The sequence below is a fragment of the Galeopterus variegatus genome, unplaced genomic scaffold (assembly GCF_000696425.1).
Source record: "Galeopterus variegatus unplaced genomic scaffold, G_variegatus-3.0.2 Scaffold613, whole genome shotgun sequence".
In the NCBI taxonomy this organism is placed as follows: Eukaryota; Metazoa; Chordata; class Mammalia; order Dermoptera; family Cynocephalidae; genus Galeopterus; species Galeopterus variegatus.
Window position 1 is genome coordinate 189,165 of NW_007726724.1, and position 22,062 is coordinate 211,226.

The 22,062-nt window shown below is 49.6% G+C and overlaps 1 protein-coding gene across 1 annotated transcript in view; it reads left to right on the plus strand.

Annotated features, from left to right (window-relative positions):
- Positions 1-22,062, plus strand: part of LOC103588751 (mitotic spindle assembly checkpoint protein MAD1-like) — a 402,917-nt gene that overhangs the window by 154,230 nt on the left and 226,625 nt on the right. The window contains exon 3 of the mRNA XM_008570554.1: positions 17,355-17,495. Coding sequence (XP_008568776.1) covers positions 17,355-17,495 — 141 coding nt within the window. The remainder of the gene's footprint in view (positions 1-17,354; positions 17,496-22,062) is intronic.

The following is a 22,062-nucleotide window of genomic DNA, read 5'->3' on the forward strand; positions in this document are numbered from 1 at the left end:
TGATAACATCTTCAGTCTCCTTTATTGTTATTGGCCTGTTCAGGTTTTCTGTATCTTCTTGGTTTAATTTTGGAAGCTTGTGTGAGTCCAGGAATTTATCCATTTCCTCCAGGTTTTCGAACTTGTTGGCGTATAGCTGTTTATAGTAGTCTCGGATGATTCGTTGTATTTCATTTGGGTCGGTTGTAATATCACCTTTTTCATTTCTAATTTTTGTTATTTGAATCTTCTCTCTTCTTTTTTTTGTTAGCCATGCAAGTGGTTTGTCGATTTTGTTTATCTTTTCAAAAAACCAACTTTTTGATTTGTTGATCTTTTGTATTGTTTTTTGGGTTTCAATTTCGTTAAGTTCTGCTCTGATCTTGATGATTTCTTTCCTTCTGCTAACTTTAGGTTTGGATTGTTCTTGTTTTTCTAGTTCTTTAAGGCGCATTATTAGATTGTTCACTTGCCAGCTTTCCATTTTTCTGAGGTAGGCATTTAATGCAATAAATTTCCCCCTTAGTACTGCTTTTGCTGTATCCCACAAGTTTTGGTATGATGTATCATTATTTTCATTAGTTTCAATAAATTTTTTTATTTCCTGCTTGATTTCTTCTTGGACCCATGTATCATTAAGTAGAATGTTGTTTAATTTCCATGTGTTTGTATACTTTCCAGAGTTTTGTTTTTTATTAATTTCTAGTTTTAATCCATTGTGGTCTCAGAAAATACCTGGGATAATTCCAATTTTTTTGAATTTGTTGAGACTTGATTTGTGACCTAATATGTGATCTATCCTGGAGAATAATCCATGTGCTGATGAGAAGAATGAATATTCTGAGGTTGTTGGATGGAATTTTCTGTAGATACCTGCCAATTCCAATTGGTCTAGAGCATTGTTTAGATCTTGTGTTTCTCTCTGATTCTTTGCCTAGATGATCTGTCTAATATTGACAGTGGGGTGTTCCGGTCCCCAGCTATTATGGTATTAGTGTCTATTTCCTTCTTTAGGTCTAATAGAGTTTGTTTTATAAATCTGGCTGCTCCAACATTGTGTTGGATCCTCCTTTTTAATCCACTCAGCCAGTCTGTCTCTTTTAATTGGGGAATTTAAGCCTTTTACATTAAGTGTTGTTATTGAAAGGTGTTGATTTATTCCTAGCATTTTATTGATTATTGTTTGGTTGTCTTAGGTGTCTTATGTTCCTTGCTTTCTGATTTACTGTTTGTTTCTGTGTTTGTTGGTTCCTTGGGTTGTAGATAGCCTTTTTGTTTGTTTGTTTTCTCTTCATGAATGCCATTTTTATTATACTAGTGGGTTGTGATTTTTCTTGGGTATTTATGGCAGTGATAGTTATTTTTCAGGAACCAATCCCAGTACTCCCTTGAGGATTTCTTATAAGGGTGGTCGTGTGGTAGTGAACTCCCGCAGTTTTTGTTTGTCTGAGAAATATACTATTTGTCCTTCATTTCGGAAGGATAGCCTTGCCGGGTAGAGTATTCTTGGCTGGCAATCTTTGTCTTTTAGTATTTTGAAGATATCATCCCATTTCTTTCTAGATTTTAGGGTTTGTGTTGAAAAGTCTGATTTTCGTCTGATTGGGGCTCCCTTATAGGTGGTTTGACGCTTCTCTCTTGCAGCTTTTTTTTTTTTTTTCCTTTTTGTCTTTTTTACTGACCCGTAACGGGATCGCAACCCTCGGTGTTGCGCCTGCACTGCGCTCAGCCCGTGAGCGGGAACTGGTCTCCACATGGGATCCGAACCCTCAGCGGGAGCGCCGCCGCACTCCCAAGTGGCGCACTCTCCAGTGCGCCACCGGGCTGGCCCTCTCTTGCAGCTTTTAATATTCTCTCTCTGTCTCTGAGTTTTGCCAATTTGACTATAACATGTCTTGGAGAAGGCCGTTTTGGGTTGAATACGTTTGGAGATTGTTGAGCTTCCTGGATCTGAAGATCTGTGATTTTTCCTATACCTGGGAAGTTTTCTCTCACTATTCTGTTGAATATGTTTTCAATGCAATCTCCGTTTTCCTCCCCTTCTGGAATACCCATAACTCGGATATTTGAGCGCTTAAGGTTTTCTGAGATCTCTCCCAGATTTTCTTCAATGTCTTTGATTCTTTTTTCTTTTTTTTTCTTTTTTTTCTTTTTTTTTTTTTTTGTCTGCTTGTGTTATTTCAAACAGCCCATCTTCAAGTTCAGAGGTTCTCTCTTCCACTTCCGCAAGCCTGCTGGTTAAACTCTCCATTGTGTTTTTTATTTCGCTGAATATCTTCTTCATTTTGGCAAGTTCTGCTACATTTTTTTTCAGGGCATTGATTTCCTTGTACATTTCCTCTTTCAGGTCCTGTATACTTTTCCTCGTTTCCTCATGTTGTCTAGCTGAGTTTTCTTGTATCTCATTCCATTTCCTTAGAATTATCACTTGAAATTCCTTGTCAGTCATTTCAGGGGCTTCTTGTTCTATAGGGTCTAGTGTTTGAGATTTATTAACTTTTGGTCGTGTACTTTCTTGATATTTTTATATTTCTGGTATCTTTTTTTTGTTGTGTATTCATTGTGGCGGGGGGTTTCACAGTCCACCGGTTTGAGACTATTGACTAACTAAGATGTTGCTGTGGTTGCCAATTTGGTATGGCTACCTCTGTGACTGCTCAGTTGGCCTCTAGTGCCTTGTGTGTGTGGTTGCCTCCATCTTGGAGCCTCTCCGTGGAGCCTCCTCTCTGGTCAGCTTGGACTCTGCCGTGCTGCTGGATCATGGGGCAGTACCGCAGGGTGTGTGGTCTCTGCTGAGCTTCCACTTCCCATGCAGGACTTCTCCCTGTTCCGTGCGCTGTGGCCCAGGCTGCTGGATCACACAATGGCGGCCCCAGAGGGTATGTGGTTTCTGTTGAGTCTCCGCCTCCCTAGCCGGATGTCTCCCCACTCTGTGCGCACTAGGCTAGGTTGCTGGATCTCGCAGTGGTGGCTCCGCAGGGTGTGTGTTTTCTGCCGAGTCTCCGCCTCTCTAGCCGGTCGTTTCCCTGCTCTGTGCGCAGTAGGCTGGGCTGGGATGTGTCTTCTGCAACCCTTGTCTATCAGCCGAGCCTTCACGACCTTGCTCGGCACCGCCTCGCCCAGGAAGTCTTCCAGGTTTCTGCTAGGCGCAGACGACCGGTCACTCTGGGTGCCTTTGTAGCACTGTTTGGATCTTTCTCGGGAGTTGTCACCTTCCTCCGGGTATCGTGGTTATTTGTGTACTTGTCTTATCTCCCACACCAGAGTGTGAGCTCCTCAGGGGAGGACCCCACCGCGGACGGTTCACCTTTGAATCCCCCCAGCGCAGACTGACTCTGGTGCCTGCCCGCAGTCAGCTCTCCGGAAGGTTCAAGCGAACTTGGGAACGCTCCGACCACACTATTCCTAACCAGAAATCGCTTAGGCGTTTTTCTGAACTGGTGGCCGCAGAGATGGTATCTGCCTCCCGGTAACAGGAAGTTTACCGGGGGCTGGAGCCCAAGGTGCGGTAGAGTGACAGTCGGCCCAGCCCGCACTTCCCTGCCCTCCCAACGCTGGCTGGGGACACCCCACACCACCAGCCCCGCCAGAGAACCACGGAGGGAGTGGGAGGGGAGGCTGGCTCACAGGCCCCGGGAAGCCCCGTGCCGGGGCAAGCAAGTGGGAAGGCTCAGTGAGGAGCCGAGCCGGGCGAGGAGGACAGGCCTGTCTGAGCCGGGGCGGAGCCACACCACCTGAGGAAACGGAGGCAGCCCCAGGGCTTGTGAGTGGCCCAGTGGGGCAGGTGGAAACCCGACGGGCGTCCACCCCGCGAGCAGGGCTGGGCCAGGGGTCACTAACAGGGCTGGGCCGGGCTGGGCGGCTACCTCTCCGCCTCTGCGTCATCGCCGTCCTCGGCTGCCGCCGCCTCGGGCTGCTCACTCAGTCCCGCGGCACGGCTCGGGCACTCCCAGGAATCTTCTTTTATGCCAGCCCAAAACCTCAAATCCTGACTATGGCAGCTGGCCGCCTTCAGCGCGGCCCCAGCCTCCGGGATCCTGGCAGCATCGACAGCGGCCCCGGCGCCCTGTTCCCTGTTTAGAAACTCGCTTTTGCAGCTAAGAAACAGTTCTTTTCCTGCTCCACATTTCAAAGCTGTTGCCTGTAAACGAGGCAGCCTCTCCTACCAAGGGCAAAGTGGCGGTCAGCCCCCACAACGGGCCACCAGCAGCGGTCCTCCCTTAAGCGATGGCAAGAGGAAGGTCCACAAGTTTCCTGGTGCCTAAGGTCCAGTGGCCACCTTTTCCACCTCAGCTACTCAGCTCCAACCGCTGCAGCCACCGCCATCTTGAATCGAAACTAATTTTTTTTAATTTTAAGAATTAGTTCTGAATGTTATTTTCTTTGAAATTTGTTATATGTTTTATGACACAAAATTTGCTAAACTTTTTATAACACTTTTTTGTGCTTAAAAACAATGTGTCACCCTAAATTGTTTGGGACAGTGTTCTATAAACATCTTTTAGATCAAAATTTTTACAGTGCTTTTCAGAGTTTTCATTTCTTACTCTATCTGCTCAATCTATCAGTTACTGTCAGAGATCTGTTAAAATCTTGCCATTTTATCTGTGCTTGCTTTATAGCCATTTTTGCATTCTTGCAAGTTTAAAACTCATACATAGGGGTTGGCTGGGTAGCTCAGTTGGTTAGAGTACAGTATTATAACACCAAGGTCAAGAGTTTCAGATCCATAAACTGGCCAGCTGCCAAAAAACAAAAAATAAAAAAAACCTTGTATGTGGTCCTGATGAATTGAGCCTTTTATTATTATATAAGTCTCTTTATCTCTGGTAAAACTTTTTGCCTTAAATTATATTTTATCTGATTTTTACATAGCTACAGCTTTCTTTGGTTATTGTTTTTGTGTATATTTTACTTTGAATTTCTCTCGTTTCCCATAAATAGTCTGTAGCTGATATTTTTCTTTGTATAGCATAATCAACCTTGTCTTTTAATTGGAATGTTTAGATTATTTACATTGTTTATTCTTCTAATTTATATGAATTTCTATCATCGTTTTTTTGTACTTTTTGTTCTTTTTTTGTTGTTGTTACTTTTCCCCTCTTTTCTTGCCTTCCTTTAAGTTTATTGGAGTTTCCTCTCGTGTGTATGTGTTTTTTCTCTTCTATTCCTCTTCTTTTAGTGATTTCCATGTGTATTTAATGTAGTGTATATTTAATGATATCTTTATCCCACTTTGGAACAGTTTAAGGCTCTATGCCTCCCTTAAATGCTTTTATTATATGAGGGTTCTTCAAAAAGTTATGAAAGGATTTGTATTATCTTTTAATACCATTTTTCTTTTTTTTTGTTCTTTTTTTTTTTTTTTTCTGTCTTTTTGTCTTTTTCCGTGTCCGGCAACGGATCGCAACCCTCAGTGTTGCCCCCGTACCGGACCGGGGACCGGCAACGGGATCGCAACCCTCGGTGTTGCTCCCACGCCTCGCTCAGCCAGTGAGCGGGAACCGGTCCGCATGTGGGATCCGAACCCTCGGGCGGGAGCGCTGCCACGCTTCCCAAGCGGCGCACTATCCAGTGCGCCACCGGGCCGGCCCTTAATACCATTTTTCCACAAACTTTTTGAACCCTCATATTTTAGTTCTTTTTTTCTGAATTCTATTAGATTTTTATTTTTCCAATGGGCAATGTAGTCAATGGATAATATAATATATATTACAAATTTGGTAACTTATTAAAAAAAGTATGCAGTGAGAAGTACAGATTCTTCCTGTCCTCCCCTGCCACCCACCTGGTTCACCTGCCTCAAGGTAGCCATGTGCAGCCATGTTTCTTGTTCTTCGAGAGACTCTGTGTGCCTCTGTGTGTGTCTTTCTAAAAATGAGCTACCAGTGTCATTTTCTTCACATATTCTGTAACTTTCTTATATATATCTTGTTGGTATTTAGACATTTCAGTATTTCTTGTAGCTCATTTCATGTCAGTACATGAGAAACTTCTTTAGCTCTGTCTTGTTTTAAACCCCACAAGTTAGGCGTGCTGTGATCTTATAAAGTGGGTAACTGTTTGGATTTGTGCCCATGTATTAGTTGAATTGCTCTTTATTCTTTCTTGTTTCTCAGCCTTCCCTCTGTGATCATTTTCCTTCTTCTGAAGTATATCCTCTGTCCTTTTATGTAGTGAAGTTGTGTTGGCAGCACACAATTGACTTTTATTTCCTGTCAGCATTTTGAGGATTTTCATCCCACCACCCTCTGACCTCCTTGTTTATGCTGACATGCTAGCTCTCCTTCTGATTGTCTCTCCTGGGAAGCAGCATGTCTGCTTGCTCTTTGGGTCTCCTGTGTTGCCCTGCTGTGCTGTTGCTTCACTGTGGTCTGTCTATATGTGTCGTCCCTCCCCTGACCCCCACACTTTTTGGAATATGTAGTGTTTTCTAAATCTGAGGTTGGGTATTTTTAATCACTTCTGGAAGATTCTCAACCATTATTTCTTTGATTATTATGTCTCTTCTATCTTTTCTACTCTTTTTCTATAATTTTGATTAGAAACCTATCAGATTTTCTCATTCTGCCCCATTCTCTTGACCTCTTGTTCATATTTTCCATCTCTTAGTCTTTTGTTCTTCTTTCTTATTCTTTTGATTTATCTTTTGGTTTACTAAATCTCTCTTTAACCATATCTAAACTGCTATTTTACTTATTATATAACAATTTTAAATTATTCTATTTTTCCTTTGTTTAGATTTATTTAGGTCATGTTTTGTTTTTGTTTTTAATTTGCTTGCTATTATGGTATATTGTGACTTATTAATAAATCCTTTTTTCATTGCTCTAAACATATTATGCATATGTATTTTCTATTCTGCTTCTGATTATTCTATTACCTGAGCACTGTTGGTTTAATTCTCCTAATTCTTGTGTTTGCTAGTCCATTTTCATTTGTATTTTGTGAATTTTGACTACGAGTTTACACTCTCTAGAAGTTTATCTTTGGGATTTATTTGACACATGGAGCAAAGTGCTCTTCCAGAAAGGATCTGCATTTGCTCCTGCTGCCTGCTTGTGTGCATGTTTGGTTTTCTGCCTAAGGTTTCCAGCTCCCAGGTTTTATGAGTGTAGGTCTGTGGTTACAAATTCTTAGGTCTAGACTTTTGTGGTTTTTTCCACCTACCTGAATTCAAGGCTGCTGTATATATGTATACCATTGTATGTGGGGTGGTCTCTTTTGTTTTAATGTTTGCCTTCTGTGCATATCTGCTGTTTTGGTCCTAGTTCTCTGATCTGATCTTCCACCCTGTTTTGAGCACCACATTTTATTGCTTTTTCCACCTGCATGAGGGACCCATCACACACCATATCTGGGCCACTCCAGGGATTTATAGATGCTACGTAGGGGAGTTTCTGCTCCGGGCTCCAGGGCTCACACCTCCCTCAGCCTTAGAGGGTGTAAGTGAGTTCATGTGATGTGGAGTGCTTGCTGCTGAGTTGGGACAGAGTCTGCCTGGAGTCTCTGAACAGTGAAGCCATAGAGTACAAAAAAAAAGACTTGGAGTGGGCAGCCTGTCCTCACAGAGATCGGTGGTGGTGGCCAGCATCTGGTTGATGTCATCAGGTTCAGTTGCTTCCTCTGATAGCTCTCTGCCAGGGCTTGGCAGCACCTTAGAAAGGAGGCTCTTCTGAGCTTGCAAGCAGACTTTTCTTGTGCCCGAAGAGTCGTTGGCTGTAGATTGCCTCTAGTTCCCAGTAAATGCCAAAAGGAAAGGGCCCAAATGTAGATTACCCAGAAAATCCTCACAGAGTTGAACCTAGCCCAGGGTTTACCAGTCCTATTTAGGTTCTTGTGTGTTTTTGTCTGTGGGTCAGGCACAGCTCCCTGTCATCAGAGCACTAAGGGGCAGGCTAGAGGCAGATAAAGGACAAAAGCCCCTGAGTGCCACCCACAATGCTGCTACCTCCCCAGTTCTGCAGAGTAGGCATCTTTTCCCTTGTGCTTCCTCCTTTCTGAAACCTCTTCCTTTTGATATCAGATGCTCAGAGCACCTGTCAGAGCAGTGTTCAGTGTTGGGGGCAGACCTGCTTGTGTCCCTGGGCATCCATGTTCTTGGCCCGCGGAGATTGGCCTTGGGCTTGGATGCAGAGAGGAGGGGACTTGGTCCCCAGGAGCAGACTTGGGATGAAGAGGTGGCCGTGGATGGAACCTTTACAGGTCTCCTTGCAGAGTAGGCCTGTGAGCAGAGCTGTCTGTGAGATGATGGCAGGACTGGAGGGCATGACCAGGGCTAAAGAGGGCAGGAGGTAAACGCTGTGGGGCCCTCAGGGCCTGGAGAGCAGAGAGCCGCTGAGCCTCATCTTATCAACCCCACACTTGGCAGCCCTGGGAGTCTGGGAGACACAGTTAGAGCTTTAGGAGGAAGTTAGGCCCCTGGTGGAGGTGGGCTTTGGGGGCGGGGGGACTGAGGTGGAGACTTCCTGTGGCTTCCCTGGGTTCCAGATGGAAAATCTGCTTCCACAGCCTGCCTGGGCTTCAGTTTTGTTGTCGAGCTGCCCTCAGAGGAGTTGTTCCCTCTCGCCAGCACAGATCACTTCACCGTGGTCTTTTCTTCTGTGGTCACCCCCGCATCAGTGCAGGAAAGTGAGGTCAGTTTTCTAAAATGCTGTTAGTTTCCAGAGCATGTTAGGTAATTAAATTATTCTTTTTACTTAGGCCGTTGTAATCTCAGATTATGGATGTTTCTCCTGTCTTTTGCTTATTTTTAGGTGGAACTTGAAGTCCCCCTATTTTCCTTCCTTTATCTCTATTCCCACAGTGCCAGGGTCAGCCTCCTTCCCAGGGAGGCCCTAGACCCTTGGTGTCTGGGCAGCTACAGAGGTGGAAGAACGTCAGGGTGCCAAGCTTATATAGCTGCCCTCCTTTGATTTCAGAGGCTGACTTTGTCATTCGTGGGTATGTCTCATGTGTCACTCTGCATCCAGCCATGTGCTGGCCTCTGAGTGCAGCCTGGTTAACAGAAAGACAAAGAAGGTGGCCACTCTGATCCTCAGGCCAGATAGGGGTGGTTTGCTGTGAGGAAGAGGACAAGGCTCGTGTTATGGATAGTAGATGCGTGACCACTGGCCTTGGCTCATTGCCTCATTGTTCTGGTTATTTCATCTTTCCACCCAGGTAGGTTTTAGGGCCCCCACTTGATTAGCAGGAACAATTCTGAAGTTATTTAACAAGCCAAGGTCATCTGCAGCTGTTGAGTGCCTGAGCTGGTCGTGACACCACAAATGCTAGGGCCATGGCCTGGACCCCACCTCACATTTGCAGCTGCTGGCTGAGAGCTCTGCCCTCTGTGCTGTGCTCCAGGTGTGGGGCAGACCCTTCCTGAGAGCTTTGTGATGGCATTCAAGAGGCCTGGCCAGTCTGAGTCCTTTTCCCCCAGCTCTGTGTCTGCCTGACAGAGTTTTGAAGATCAAATGAGGTAACATATGTGTAAGTAATTCGTGACATTAAAATGCTGTGCTGATGTGAATAACCAATTAAAATTTGCCATAGTGAATGATAATTGAAACAGTCAGTTGCCAGAAAGGGGAAAAAAATATTGTTTAGGGCCAGCAAGCCTAGGATAGAAGGACGGGGAGGGATGCAGGAGGAGAAAATCAAACATCTGGAGGTGCGAGTGAGGGCCCAGGGTGCCGGCCAGGGAGCAGGTGCTGGGAGGGCCTGTGTGCCACAGTCCCCTTGATGGTACCTGAGGGGGCTGGAGCCTCAAGCACATCTCGGCACTCTCCCCATTTATTTGGGAAATGACTAACTAAGTTTGAGTACCTGACCACGTTCAGATGGAGGCTTTTTTCCCTCTAGAGCAGTCTCCTGGTTTTGGCTGGCCATGCTGCGAGACCCCACCAACCCAGCCTGTGGGCTGGCGTGTGGGGGTCAAAGGAAGAAATGGGTGGAGGTCTTTGAGGAAGCTCAGCCAACAAGAAGAAGGTGCCAAGCTCAGAGAGCAGAGCATATAGTCTGCAGTCTCAGATTTCAGTTTGATTCCATTAAATTTCTTTTGATGAGTCCATATGATGGGAGAGGTAATTGGAAAGGGCTTTGCAGCTATTTATGATCGTAAATGTCCTTTTCTTAAAAAAAGATTCGTGGAATGACTAAGAGTAGAGTGGAGGTAGCTGAGATTAGGTGAGAGGGACTGCAGGGAGACGGAAGGGCTGGGAAGAGGTGCTTACCAAGAATGTTCCCCTCATGCTGAGAGGCCCCAGGAGTCCATTCAGAGTGGGCATTGGGTGTGAGTGGGCGGAGGGAGATAGTGAACCAGGCCCAGCAGCTGCAGCAGTACAGGCCTGGGTGGGAGTGAATGAAAAGGAAAATGGGTGAGGGGTTGCTGTGTGCTGTGGAGGGGTCGAAGATACATGCAAATTCAGTTCTCCTTTGAGCTCTTTTTGTAGGCCTGAAGGGGTGAGATTGTCAGGAGGGGACCCTTGCCTGCAGGTGCTACCCAGCCCAGGTCTGCCTCTCCAGGGAGGGGGTATGGGGTGGGCTGGGGCCTCTCCCTAGCTCTGTCACCTTGGGTAGAGTCCTTGTCCCTGTGAGGTGGGCTTATGAGTCCTTGCTGTGTGCCTGCCCCAGCGGGGGCGGGGGCCATCACAGGAGGCTGCCACAGTAACGCAGGGTGCTGCATGGCCACTCCCTGTTCTGCCTGCCTGCTGCGCTCTCGTCGTCTTTCCCAAGCAGGTGTGGTTGTAGAAACAACAGTAAGAATGGTCATGAGGAAGACAGTGGCCCATGTTTAAACACCCAGTGAGTGCTAGGCTCTGTGTTCTGAGCTTCACGTGCAGTACTGTGTTTGAACTTCATAACGACCCAAGGGGTTCTTTGCCCTCTCCACTTTATAGTTGAGCATCCTGAGGCTCAGAGAGGCTAATTATTTTTCTCCAGGGTCGCACAGCTAGTTAGTGTTTGGCAGGATTTGGGCCCCGTTGGGTCTCTGTGATGTGGGAGCTGGCCCTGGCATGCACGCCTCACATGGCTGCTGCTTGGTGTGTGTGTGTGGGGGGGGGGGTGGTGGCAGGCTGCATCACGGCTGGTCTTCCTTGACATCTCTGAGTTCCTGAATGGGGTGCTCTCCTGTGGGCTTCTCTCCCTCCCAGGCTGGGGGGCTCTGGCTTCCATTTTCGACTTCATGGCCTCTCTGCTGTCCTCTCTGCCCTTTCCGAGCCAAGGCCTGAGGCCTGCACTCTGGGTGTTTCCCACAGGGACAGGCTGTTCCTCAGAGGGGACCAGCCTGTACCTCCAGCTGCCTCCGTGGGGGTTGCAGAGGCTCCACCTTTACCCAGGTGGCCCCTAACCCCCACGGTGGTGTTCCTCAGCCTCTGTTGGGATCCATGTTACTCTCTATCCCCCTGGGGTTCATCAGCATATTTTGGGGCTTTTACTTAAAAGCTCAGTAGTAATTAGCTCACCTTGGAGGACTGGCTGATTAGGAGATTATCATCATTATCTTTATTGCTCTCTTGCAAGGGTCCTCTGGGTGTTTGCTCCTGCTGTTCCCTCTGATTGGAGTGCCCTTCCCCAGCTCTCCCTGCCCACGATACCCAGATCTTCCCTGAAGACTCTTGGACCTTGTTGTCAGAGCTCTCCCTGGGGCCCATGGCCTCTGCGCCTTCCCTTTGTGGACCCCTCTGAGGCCTGCCATTCTGCTGTCACTTGTGCTGCCTGGCATCTCTCCAGTGCTCGGGGCTGCAGCTTGGGTCCTCTGCCTGAGGCTTGTGTTTCCCTTTCGTCATCTTCCTCTGCCTCCCCCAGAACCTAGCCTGGATCTTCTCCATGCTTGTACCCAGGTTTAGTGAATATATGAATGATGAATGAAAGATAAACAAATGAAACAGGGCCCCAGGATTGCTGAAGGTTCTGGCACCCCTTGTTGAGTGCACCGAGATATCTTGGGAGTGCCCTCACCCCAGCCAAGACTCACCACAGGGGCTTTGCAGGTGACAGTAAGGCCAGGTCTGTCGCTGCCAGACACATTGACATGACTTCTGCTCTTTGTCTGCCACCTTTGGGAGAGCAGGAATGTTTAGGACTTGGCCTGGTGAAGATTTACCACATGCATGCACACGCATGTGCGCACACACATACTCCCAGACATGCACACCCACACTCTTAGTGGAGAAGTCTCCACCTTCTCTGTTCTGCCTCTGACTCAGTTCTGTCACGTGCCTGGGATTTTCTCACCCTCCTGGTAGTTTCTCAGTGTTGCCTGTTTACCCAGAGCCATGGGTTCTAGAGTTCCGCGAGCCTTTTCTTCTGCCAGCAGAAAGAGCTGAAGTGTGCAGAACAGTAGTGCCTCCCTGCTGATAGGTCACAGCCCTGCCTTTACAGAGCTGTAACCTGAGAGGAGGACATTCCCCCTTCCCACCCTCCCTCCCGTTCTTTATTGAATCCCTTCATAAACTTAGAAGTATTGGATGAGACAGACAAGTCCCTCCCTTCATGGGTCTTAAGTTTTAGAAGGTAGGATGGTGACAGCCGACTGAGCAGAGGTATGTGATGGAATGATGGTGGGGGGAGGGCAGCAGTGTGATCAGCAAAGTCTGTGACCTGAGGGAGCACAGGCCAGCTGTGTTCCTGGGGGAAGACCTCAGGCGAAGAGGAGCTCAGCATTTGGGGGGACAGAGGGAGGAGGTTGGGGGGTTTGCTATCTGGGATAGTTTGTCATGAATCACCTTGGGAGCCTCTTAAAGTACAGGTTCTGATTCTGTAGGTCTGGGGAAGTCTTGAAATTCTGTGCCTCTGCCCATCTCTGCCTGGCATTGCTGATGCTGCAGGCCCCCAGCACATGGCGCTGAGAAGCCATACAGAAAGCTGGGGCTGAGGGTGGGTTTGTGTGGACATAGCTGGCAGCATCAGCTGATGGATCCATGTGGTGGTGGGGGGGACGACTGGTGGGTGCTGTGCTCAGTCTGTGAGCTTCTCCTTTGACATCCTACTCCGCTCCCCGAGCCCCAGGTTCTCTCTCTGCCAGGACTCGAAGTGCCCACTGCACTTTTGCTTCTGGTGCAGCATCAACCCAAGAGCTAGGGCTGGTCAGTTCCTTCACCTCCTGTTTGTTGCTGTATGTCTAGTGATGGTCATCTACCGGCTCCTGCTGGCCTTGCTGTACCCTGACTCCATGCTTTGGCTGTCTGGGCTGTGGTGTCAGGCCACTTCCCTGTCATAGTGGAAGAATACTGTCGTGTGGCTAATTCACCAGTGAGCAATGGGTTGGCAATATCTGGATTACCTTCCTCCATGCGGCTTTGGACAAGTGACTTTGTACCTTCATGCCTAACTTTCCTTTCTAAAAATTTACGGCCTGGACTTGATCTTGGAACTCTTTCCCAGCTTTATGACTTTCTCTTCACTACTTCTCAACACCACTGAGGCATTTTGCTCCCTTAATTTCCTAAATTTAAAAGGAGAAATAATTTCTTTACTAAAATCCCTGTTATCTTGGCCATCCTCAGTTACTGAGCTCTTATTGGGCATATTCCAGAGCTTCTAGAAGACCCTATCCTGTCTGTGGTGCCAACCCTGTTGCACTTACAAGTCTGCAGCACTTTGAGCCATTTGGGAAGGTGGGACAGGATGAGGCTGTTCTGAGCAGTGTTTTTGTGCTGGGTAGAGAGGGTCCTGCCACCATTGGTCCTGGCATCCTCATCAGCCAACTCTGAGGTACCCAGGCTGGATACTCAGCTGCTTGTTCCAGCGAGACCCCTACCTCATCCCTGAGCCAGTCATTGACTTGAACCTCATGTCTACAGGCTGGCAGCCTGGGGACTGGAGCGATGGCCCACTGAGCGATGGCTAGTGGTCATAGGATTTGTTCAGACCCCCTCCGCCACCTCAGTAAGGCTCCTGCTCAGCTCCAGCCAGGAGCCTCTACCACAGGGCACAGCTGCCCCTGAGAAGGCATGTGTTCTCTGTCCCAGCTGAGCATGTTTTAAGAGCCATTTCTCATGCTCTCTGGTGGTGACATTGCACCCTATATGCTTCCGCTGTTGGGGTCGACCTTCCCACTTCACAGGTTGGAACTCTGAGGCTGGGGTTTGGTGAGGGTGGTACAGGGACTTGGTCACTGACTTGTGCTCGGTGGCTGACATGGGGCTAGGTCTGGTCCTCTGTCCCATATGGCCTGATTACTGCAGGCCAGGGATGGAGGCTCCCTCCTCTGCTGCTTCACTACCCCACTAATCAGCCCAGTTTGATCTAGAAGTGCTGAGTCCCCCCAAGTCCGCAGTTGATTTCTTCATAGGTGATGCTGTCTATTAACATTCTTTGAGTTGCCATTATGTGACAAGCAACTTTTATTGCTTATAAACAGGACTGTTCTGTACCTAACGAGAAGCATTCAGTGGAAAATACCATTTTGTTTTGTGCTTCTTGAGCAAGTCTATAAGGCTTCTGTCAGCACAGCCTGGGTGCCTGTTTGTTCAGTGGTTAACTGCCAGCATTTGCTTGAGTGGAAATGAAGCGAACCTTACCACAAGCGGAATCAGTCATTATCAAATCAGATCAAACTAGTACAGTTCTTGCTCTTTTACTACTAATGACAAAACAATTTCTTGAAAAGGTACAAACAACAAAGTCTTTATTCCATATTTTTCTTTGCCAGCCATTGCTAGCCTGGAGATGTAATAGGAGAGAACTAGAGGGGAAGGCAGCATTTTGAAGATTTATTGATCAATAAGGGAGACAATTATAGCTTGTTTTATGAAAGGAAATCCCCCTCCCCAGCCTTGTGCGGCATCGACACCCTGGTAATGATAACTCTGCTAACCAGCTTGAAATGATAAAAGTCAATGGGAAGATATAGGATTTCAATAAAATTATTACACTCGATAAACCTTCCTGTGGAAACAAATTTTCCATAGATATGTGACCAGTTCTATTTGGGTTTGTAACTTTAATTTCTCACTTATTTAATTTTTTGTCATCAACTAATTACAAAGTCCATGCCAGGGTGACAGTTGTGTGCCTGGCTCATGAGAGAACCAGAGAGCTCCAGACCTAGCAGCCTGAAGCTCCAGGGTTCAGTTAGCTCAGGAGAGAGAAGGTGGGGAGTTTCCTAAGCCCCTTATATTCTCATACCTGCTCGCTAGTGAAGGAAGGGGCTAGTCAGGGAAGGGTGGACAGCTTGGTGCTGGAGGAATCTGAGCTATCGAGTTGGTCTTTCCCTGTGGAGTGTGGTTGTGCCTCAGCTCACGGAAGCACAAACTGAGAAAATGTATGTGGAAAGGGACCTGGTGACTGAGTAGACCCCACTTCTGAATGTGGGTCTTGCTCCCCAGGTGGTCTGAGTGAACAGGTCTCTATAAGGGTTGTGAACCTGCCCTTTCCACCAGTGCTGGTGCAGGCAGTCCCTGCAGCTCTTGTGGGAAGGAGTCAAGGACTCAGAATGAGGTCGTGCCATGGCTGGACTGACCTTTTTCCCAGCTCCTTTCCCAGAATTTGTGTTGGGAAAGGGGATGAGCCAGTGACTATGTAGAAACTATGTTCTGGACTTTATAACTGGCTAATGTTTTCCAGCATTAATAAAATTTTAGCTGTGTCTTATAAACACTGGTTGTTTACAGGGCAGCTTATTGGATGCTTTATCCATGATGGTGTTGATCTTTACAGCTGTCCTTTTTACCCCCGACTCATTAATCAAGAAGCTGAGGCTTAGGAGATTACATAGTTGACCTCAGAGCAGAGCTGGGGTTTGAACCTGGGTCTCATAGAAGCCCATCTTCTTCCTGGGCTCCGCTGCCCCCAGCATCTTCACCCTCTACCCCCCTACCCCCAGGGCAGAACCCCAGACAGAGGCTGCTGAGCATATCAGCAGGGATGTCTCTGAGGCACCTAGTAGAAACGCAGACCTGCTGAACCCAAGTCTGCATCATATAACACCCTAGGATATTTATGTACATGTGAGAGCAGACCGGGCTTCTGAAGGAGGACTTAACCTTCTCTGATTGTGCAGCCCGCTGTGAGCTTTGTAGATGACCGAGCAGGTAGGAGAAGGTCCCTAGCCTGCACCTGGAATCTGTTGGGGACAAGGTGGTCCATCCATACTCGGTCTGGGTCCAGATGAATCCAGCACCCCTGTAGTTTCAGGCCCACATCTGGGAACCTCAGTCAAAGGAAGGGAGAGCTGGCAGCCATCAACCCAGAGGAAAGACTGTGCTTCCCCACAGCCACAGTGCCCTTTACGTGGGCCATCAGAGCAGCTTATTTCCTGACCCCAAGGGCCTCCTCACTGTCCACGGGCCTTCCCTGCTGGCTGAGCAGAGGACTTTCTCCCCTCAGGACTATGTGATCCATCACTCAAGCATCACAGAACAGAATCTGTTCCAATCCTGGCTCCGGAGTTAGCCATCTGTCTCTCCCAGGGCCCTGGACTTCCTGGCTCACACTGTCAGCCTTAATCAGCATTCTAGCAGGGCGCAACTGAGCAGTAATTTCTGTTATGGCTTTAAGAATTAGTTCTGGTGCTGTGTGATCGGTCTATCATCCCAGGAAACCTGAGCAGCTGCTTTACGTGACTCCCATCTTTTGTCTGAGAAAGGAGGAAACCGTGCTGGGCATGGCTGGTGGCATGGTGACAAGCTGTGGCCTCAAGCATCTGTGAGCTCTGTGGGAAGTCAAGGCACTTGCTGAGACCAGAGCCTTTTTAGCAGGGACCCCAGCCCTTCAGAGAGCTCTGGGCAGTTGGACAGAGGTGTGGGTTTCTCCATCCCATTGGGGTGTTGCAGCTCCCCTGCTCAACTGGGTCTCTCCTCACTCATCAAATCTGCTGGCTCGGATCCTTGTTGTACATGTTACTGACCAGAGGCCAGGTCAGAAATCATGAGAAGAAGGGTGTTCAAATCCACTTCCTGGCCTGACCCCTCTGTGGTTTTCCTGGGCCGAGTTTGATTGGGACTCAGAGGAGTCACAGGGGCCCGCTGTGAGCCCACCCTGTGGGTGCTATGTCCTCAGTGGGCAGGTGACCTCCATTCCCCATCCCAGTCTGGATTCACACAGCTGGCCCAGGGCAGGATGCCCACCCCCACCTCCTGCAACTCAAGGCCTGGCCTCATCAAAGTGAGCACCGAGACCATAGATGGGACTTTTGGGTTCATTGGCCCCAGGTTATGCTCGGCCTGGGAGCTCCAAGTGCCTGGAGTCCTCTCTTCCCATTCAGTGGGCTCTTGAGGTGGGCTCTGAGTGTGGAGCTAAATCCTTGAGCTCCTCGAGGCAACACGAGAGGGAGCCCCTGTGTGATCCTGCTCCCACCTCTGTGTTTCTCAGAGCTTGTCCCCAGTGTCATCTCACCACCCCCTGCCCCACTCCAGGCCCTGACCTGCTGCCCTCTGTGCCCACAGGAGCGAGACGGTATGCGCGCCATCCTGGGGTCCTACGACAGCGAGCTGACCCCTGCTGAGTACTCGCCCCAGCTGACCCGTCGCATGCGGGAGGCCGAGGACATGGTGCAGAAAGTGCACGCCCACAGCACGGAGATGGAGGTGAGTCTGCATGGTGGGCAGGGCTCATGCCACCCAAGGGGTCCTCTGCCCCAGGTGCCCCAGGCTATATTGTGGGTCACCTGTGATGTCCTCTGTGAGATGACCTTCACTCTCCAGCCAGCCCTGCTGAATGTACAGTGTGGGCCAGACCCCTTCCAGGGGAGTGTCAGTCAGAGCCCCTGCCCCTTGGAGCTTAGCTTCTAGGTGAGAGAGACATTTAATACATAAACATAAATTGCATATTATATTAGAAATGCTGAGTTTAATGGAGAAAGAGAGTTGTATAAAGGAGGGCTCCCGGGGAGCTGCCTGTTCGGGGAAGGTGGAAGGAGTTTCTCTGAGCCATGTCTGGGAAGGTGGTTGGTGATAATCCAGTAGGTAAGAGGGGAGCATGGAGGGACAGAGGCTCAGGTGCTAGGGAGGGCATGGAGCCTGGGTGTCTGCCATTCTTTCTACCTGCTACTTGCACTGAGGCCACACTGAAGAGTCAGGTGGGGACAGCCCTCACTGCCATGCTTGGCAAGAACAAGTCCCTGAGTGAGCGAGACCACTCCTCAGGCCCTGTACCCTGGTGTGGTCTTCTGACACCCAGACCCCACTGTCTGGGCCTCGGTCTGGGTGCTTGTCCACAGCCTGGTTTCCCTTTCTGTATCCAGTGGCCCTGGAGTGCAGGGCCTGCAAGGGCCTGATGCTAACTGCTATGCACAGACCTTCAGTTCTGATTTGAAAGGTTAACTCCAGCTGTACCAAATGAAATTGCCATAAATATAAGTGTATTAATAGCCATTTTATTACAACACATTTGGCTCCATATGAAACATTAATGAAGAGAGATTTTCAGGGAGGGCTCTCTGATACCTTCTGCTGTCCCCAGCATTTTTAACATAGAGAGATTTCTCCTGTCTGTGCTTGCCATGTGCACTCTGATCGGTTCATTATAAGCCCAATAGTCAGGGCACATCCAGCACCATGTGTTCTGATGTTTCATGTGTTGAGGTGATCGGGGGCTATCAGGGGCTCAGACTCAGTGACCAGACATGGTCATCGTGTTGGCACCTTGCTGGGACAGCTCAGTGGGCCTCAGCCATCACCCACTAATGGGGTGTGAGTTGGGGGACCCCTCTCCTCCTCCCTCTCCATGGTGGGACATGTAGTGGGCAGGTCGCTCCCCTTCTCATCCCTCTTCTGGAGTTATGGGAAAAGTGGGTGGATGAAAGAGTCAGAGGTCGGGCTGAGCCCGTGGCGCACTCTGGAGAGTGCGGCGCTGGGAGCGCAGTAGCGCTCCCGCCGCGGGTTCCGATCCTATATAGGGATGGCCGGTGCGCTCACTGGCTGAGCGTGGTGTGGCCGATCTCACAAAAAAAAAAAAAGAGTCAGAGATCTATCAAGTGCTGGAGTGCAGTCAGCCATCACCAGCCCTGACTGTTCCTCTCTGTCATCATCATCACTGTGGCAGTTCACGCAGCCAGTCCTGGTGCAGGGTGGGGGCTAAAGATGTTAGAAATCAGCAGCCCCACCCCTTTGGGAAGTAGAGATAGTGATTGGATTCAGCGTGGTCTGCGATTGGCTTGGGTGCCCCTGTGGAGTCCTGGCCAGAGCCTCCATCCACTCAGGCTGGGAAGCTATGAGTGTCCTGCCTCCACCAAGTGGCAGCAAACAAGCCTGTGGTCCTGAGAGCCCCACAACTGGGGTGGGCTGCTGTAGAGTGCACACTGAAGAGGAGTTCTTCTCCTTGGCTTTGGCTGTTTCTACTGTTCATCTCCAAGAACCCCTCCTTGTCTCCCTCCAGGCCTATCTCGGTACCTGTGCTGGGGAGGACGACCCTCCTTCCCCTCCAGCCAGCTCTTCCTTTATTCCCTGTTCCCCGCTCTCCTCCTCTTCCTTCCTCTCTCCCCCTCCCTCTAGTCAGTTCCTCACACACTGACCTGATCTGTACCAGGACTAACTAGGGTGGTATATCTTAAAGGGATTTTTCCTAAATGCTTGATAACGTCACAGAAGTTATGTATATAGAGAAACACATACATAGAAAAAGTGTTTCTTCTGTAGTTTGTGGAGGATGTTACCTTTTTAAATGGAAATATGAAAATGTATGAAATACCCACCTTGTTCCTGTGGGTTCTTGCCAGCAGCTTCCTTGACAACATGAAGCCCAAGCCCCCTGGGCATTCTGAGCAGCTAGTTAGGTGCCACCCTTGTTTAGCATCGTGGCCTTTCTTACAGTTGGTTGGGGTTGGCCCCATAAGCAACTTTGAAAGCATGAAGCCCTCAAAGGAGATGGCCTCTTTTATGATGACTCCTATTGCCCAGCACCATGTTCAAGCCTTTAATGCCAGTCCTCTCCTCCTCACCAAGTGCTTGGCAAGGTGTTCTTGCCCTTCTGCAACAGGATGGAGCTCAGGCGGCCTGGCTGGAACTTCTCTGCCTGGTACTTCTCTGCCTGGTGGGATGCTGGCTGGGGGCCTCTGGCTGGGTGCAGGCAGCTCCTCAGGAGGGCTTTAGGCCAGAGCGCCTGCCTATGGGGAGCCTCTTTTGGGGGCTCCGCTGCACTTAGTTCTCCCCATGGTGGTAGCCCAAGTTAGTGAGAATGTGACCATGACTTTAGGAACTAAGCATGTTAGTGCAGGGAAAAGGACGGGACTAGGTCAGGTGGAAGGTTTATAGTCCAGGGGAGGGTTGGGGCGAGGCTCCACATGAAGTGGGGGTGAAGGACAGCTGTGCCAACCATGTACCAAGTAGCAGGTGGGCCAGGTAGGCCATCCCCAGGATGGCGAATGCCCAGTGGAGGGTAGCATGGGCTCTGGTCAGAAGACGCAGGGCTGTGGGCTTCAGTCTCCTCCTTTCTACAAGGTCTGGTGGTCCCGTGTTGCCTGGCAAGAATGCTGTCAGCCTCCCTGGAGGAGAGAACCTGGAAGGCATTTGGTGAGCCATGCTAAGGGCTGGGCCCACCCTGGAGGTGGACATCCCACAGACAAGTCCATGTGTCATGTGCTCCTGGGTGGAGTGGCACTGCCCCCAGCAGCCCCAATTTCCCCCAGGTTGGGCCGCGGGAGCTTGGACCTTTGCTTGTCTCCTTGCAGGGTCTGGCCTCTGGGCTGAACAGCCTGTTGTTCTTGGCTCCCATGTGCTGTGTCCTCTGGGGCCTCCTGATCACTCGTGGCTAGGGTGCTGAGTGCGTAGAACCCTGCGCTGGGCTAGAAAGCCAACTGGAGGCCCAGAAGCAGCCAGAGAAGATGCACTGGCTGCAGCCACGTGGATGTTGACGGTTTTTCTCACTACCTCCTGCTTGCCCAGCCACATCCTTGCCCACAGGAACCAATGCCAGTCCCAGCCTGGGCTTCCCATGGCCTGGACCCTCTTCCCATCTCCAGCCTGACTCTTCTTGGGGGACCAGGCCTGTGTGTCAAGACTGCCTGTTGTGTGGCAGCCCAGCCATTGGGTACTTGGGGTCTTTGAACCCTGTTCCAATCAGGCCCTTCCAGGTTGGCGCCTTTATGCTAATCCTGTTAATCACTGTGATAAACATCATCTGTCACTTACTGATCACGTCTGACTTGCAGTTGCTGTGCTGGGCACAACACATGCCTCATTCATCTTCTTGCCAGTTGCTTGAGGGTTGGGATCAGTCTTGGTTTTTAGTTGAGGAAATTGAGGCCAAGGAGGGGGGAGTCAAGAACAGATCTTCCTGACTCTTCACTGCAACACGGTCCTGCTCCTTGCAGCGTTCTCCCCATGCCCTCTCCAAAGGTTGAGGGTGCTGAACTTCAGCTCTGGGGGCCCTGATCCACAGACCCCGCTCTTGCCCAGGGTCCAGGGGCTCCAGCCCCCCCTTACCAAGCCTGGGACTCCGCAGCTGCTGCTGTTGGCACTGGGGGACCCTGAGCATTGAGAGGCAGGGGGAGGGTGTGTGCTCTGCTGCCCAGTGGGGCTTGCTCTAAGGGATTTGCTGGGCAGTCTCACAACTCTCTGTGTTGGCAGCTTGTGGGCCCAGTCCTGCAGCCCCAGGAGGTTCTCCACGTTGGGAGGAGGCCCTTCCTTTGACCGCAGCCTCCAGTTCAGAGCAGCCAGGCCCTGGGCTTTGTGTGTGGCAGGGCTGGTGACCTTGAGGGCATTAGTAGGGTGGGTTTTTCTATTCCGTTTTATTAAACAGTAATATTTTATATATCAGAAACTCTGTAAACTGCCCACAGTTGGAGAACTCTAAAAGCTACTTCAAGCTGCCTGTCAGAAGTTTATTAGTTGAGCATCATATATTGACACACAGTAAAAAGTTATGTAACTTTATAGAACTCATTCCTTAAAGGTTCCTTAGTGCCTCCCAGACAAGTCATTAGTCACTGGCGGCTGAACGCAAGTGCTGTTTGGGGGCGCACGGCAGCTCTTGCTGCGAAGCAGAGGAGGATCCTTGCTGATGAGCCCCAGAGGTGCTCATGACGTCCAGTCGTCTCAGCGAGCCAGAGGGTTGCTGAGGTGGAAAACACCCCCCAGCCTGCCAGGGTCTGATTGTGCAGACAGACTAGGAATGAGTTCCTCCCCCCCCCCCCCCCCCCCCCCCCCCCCCCCCCCC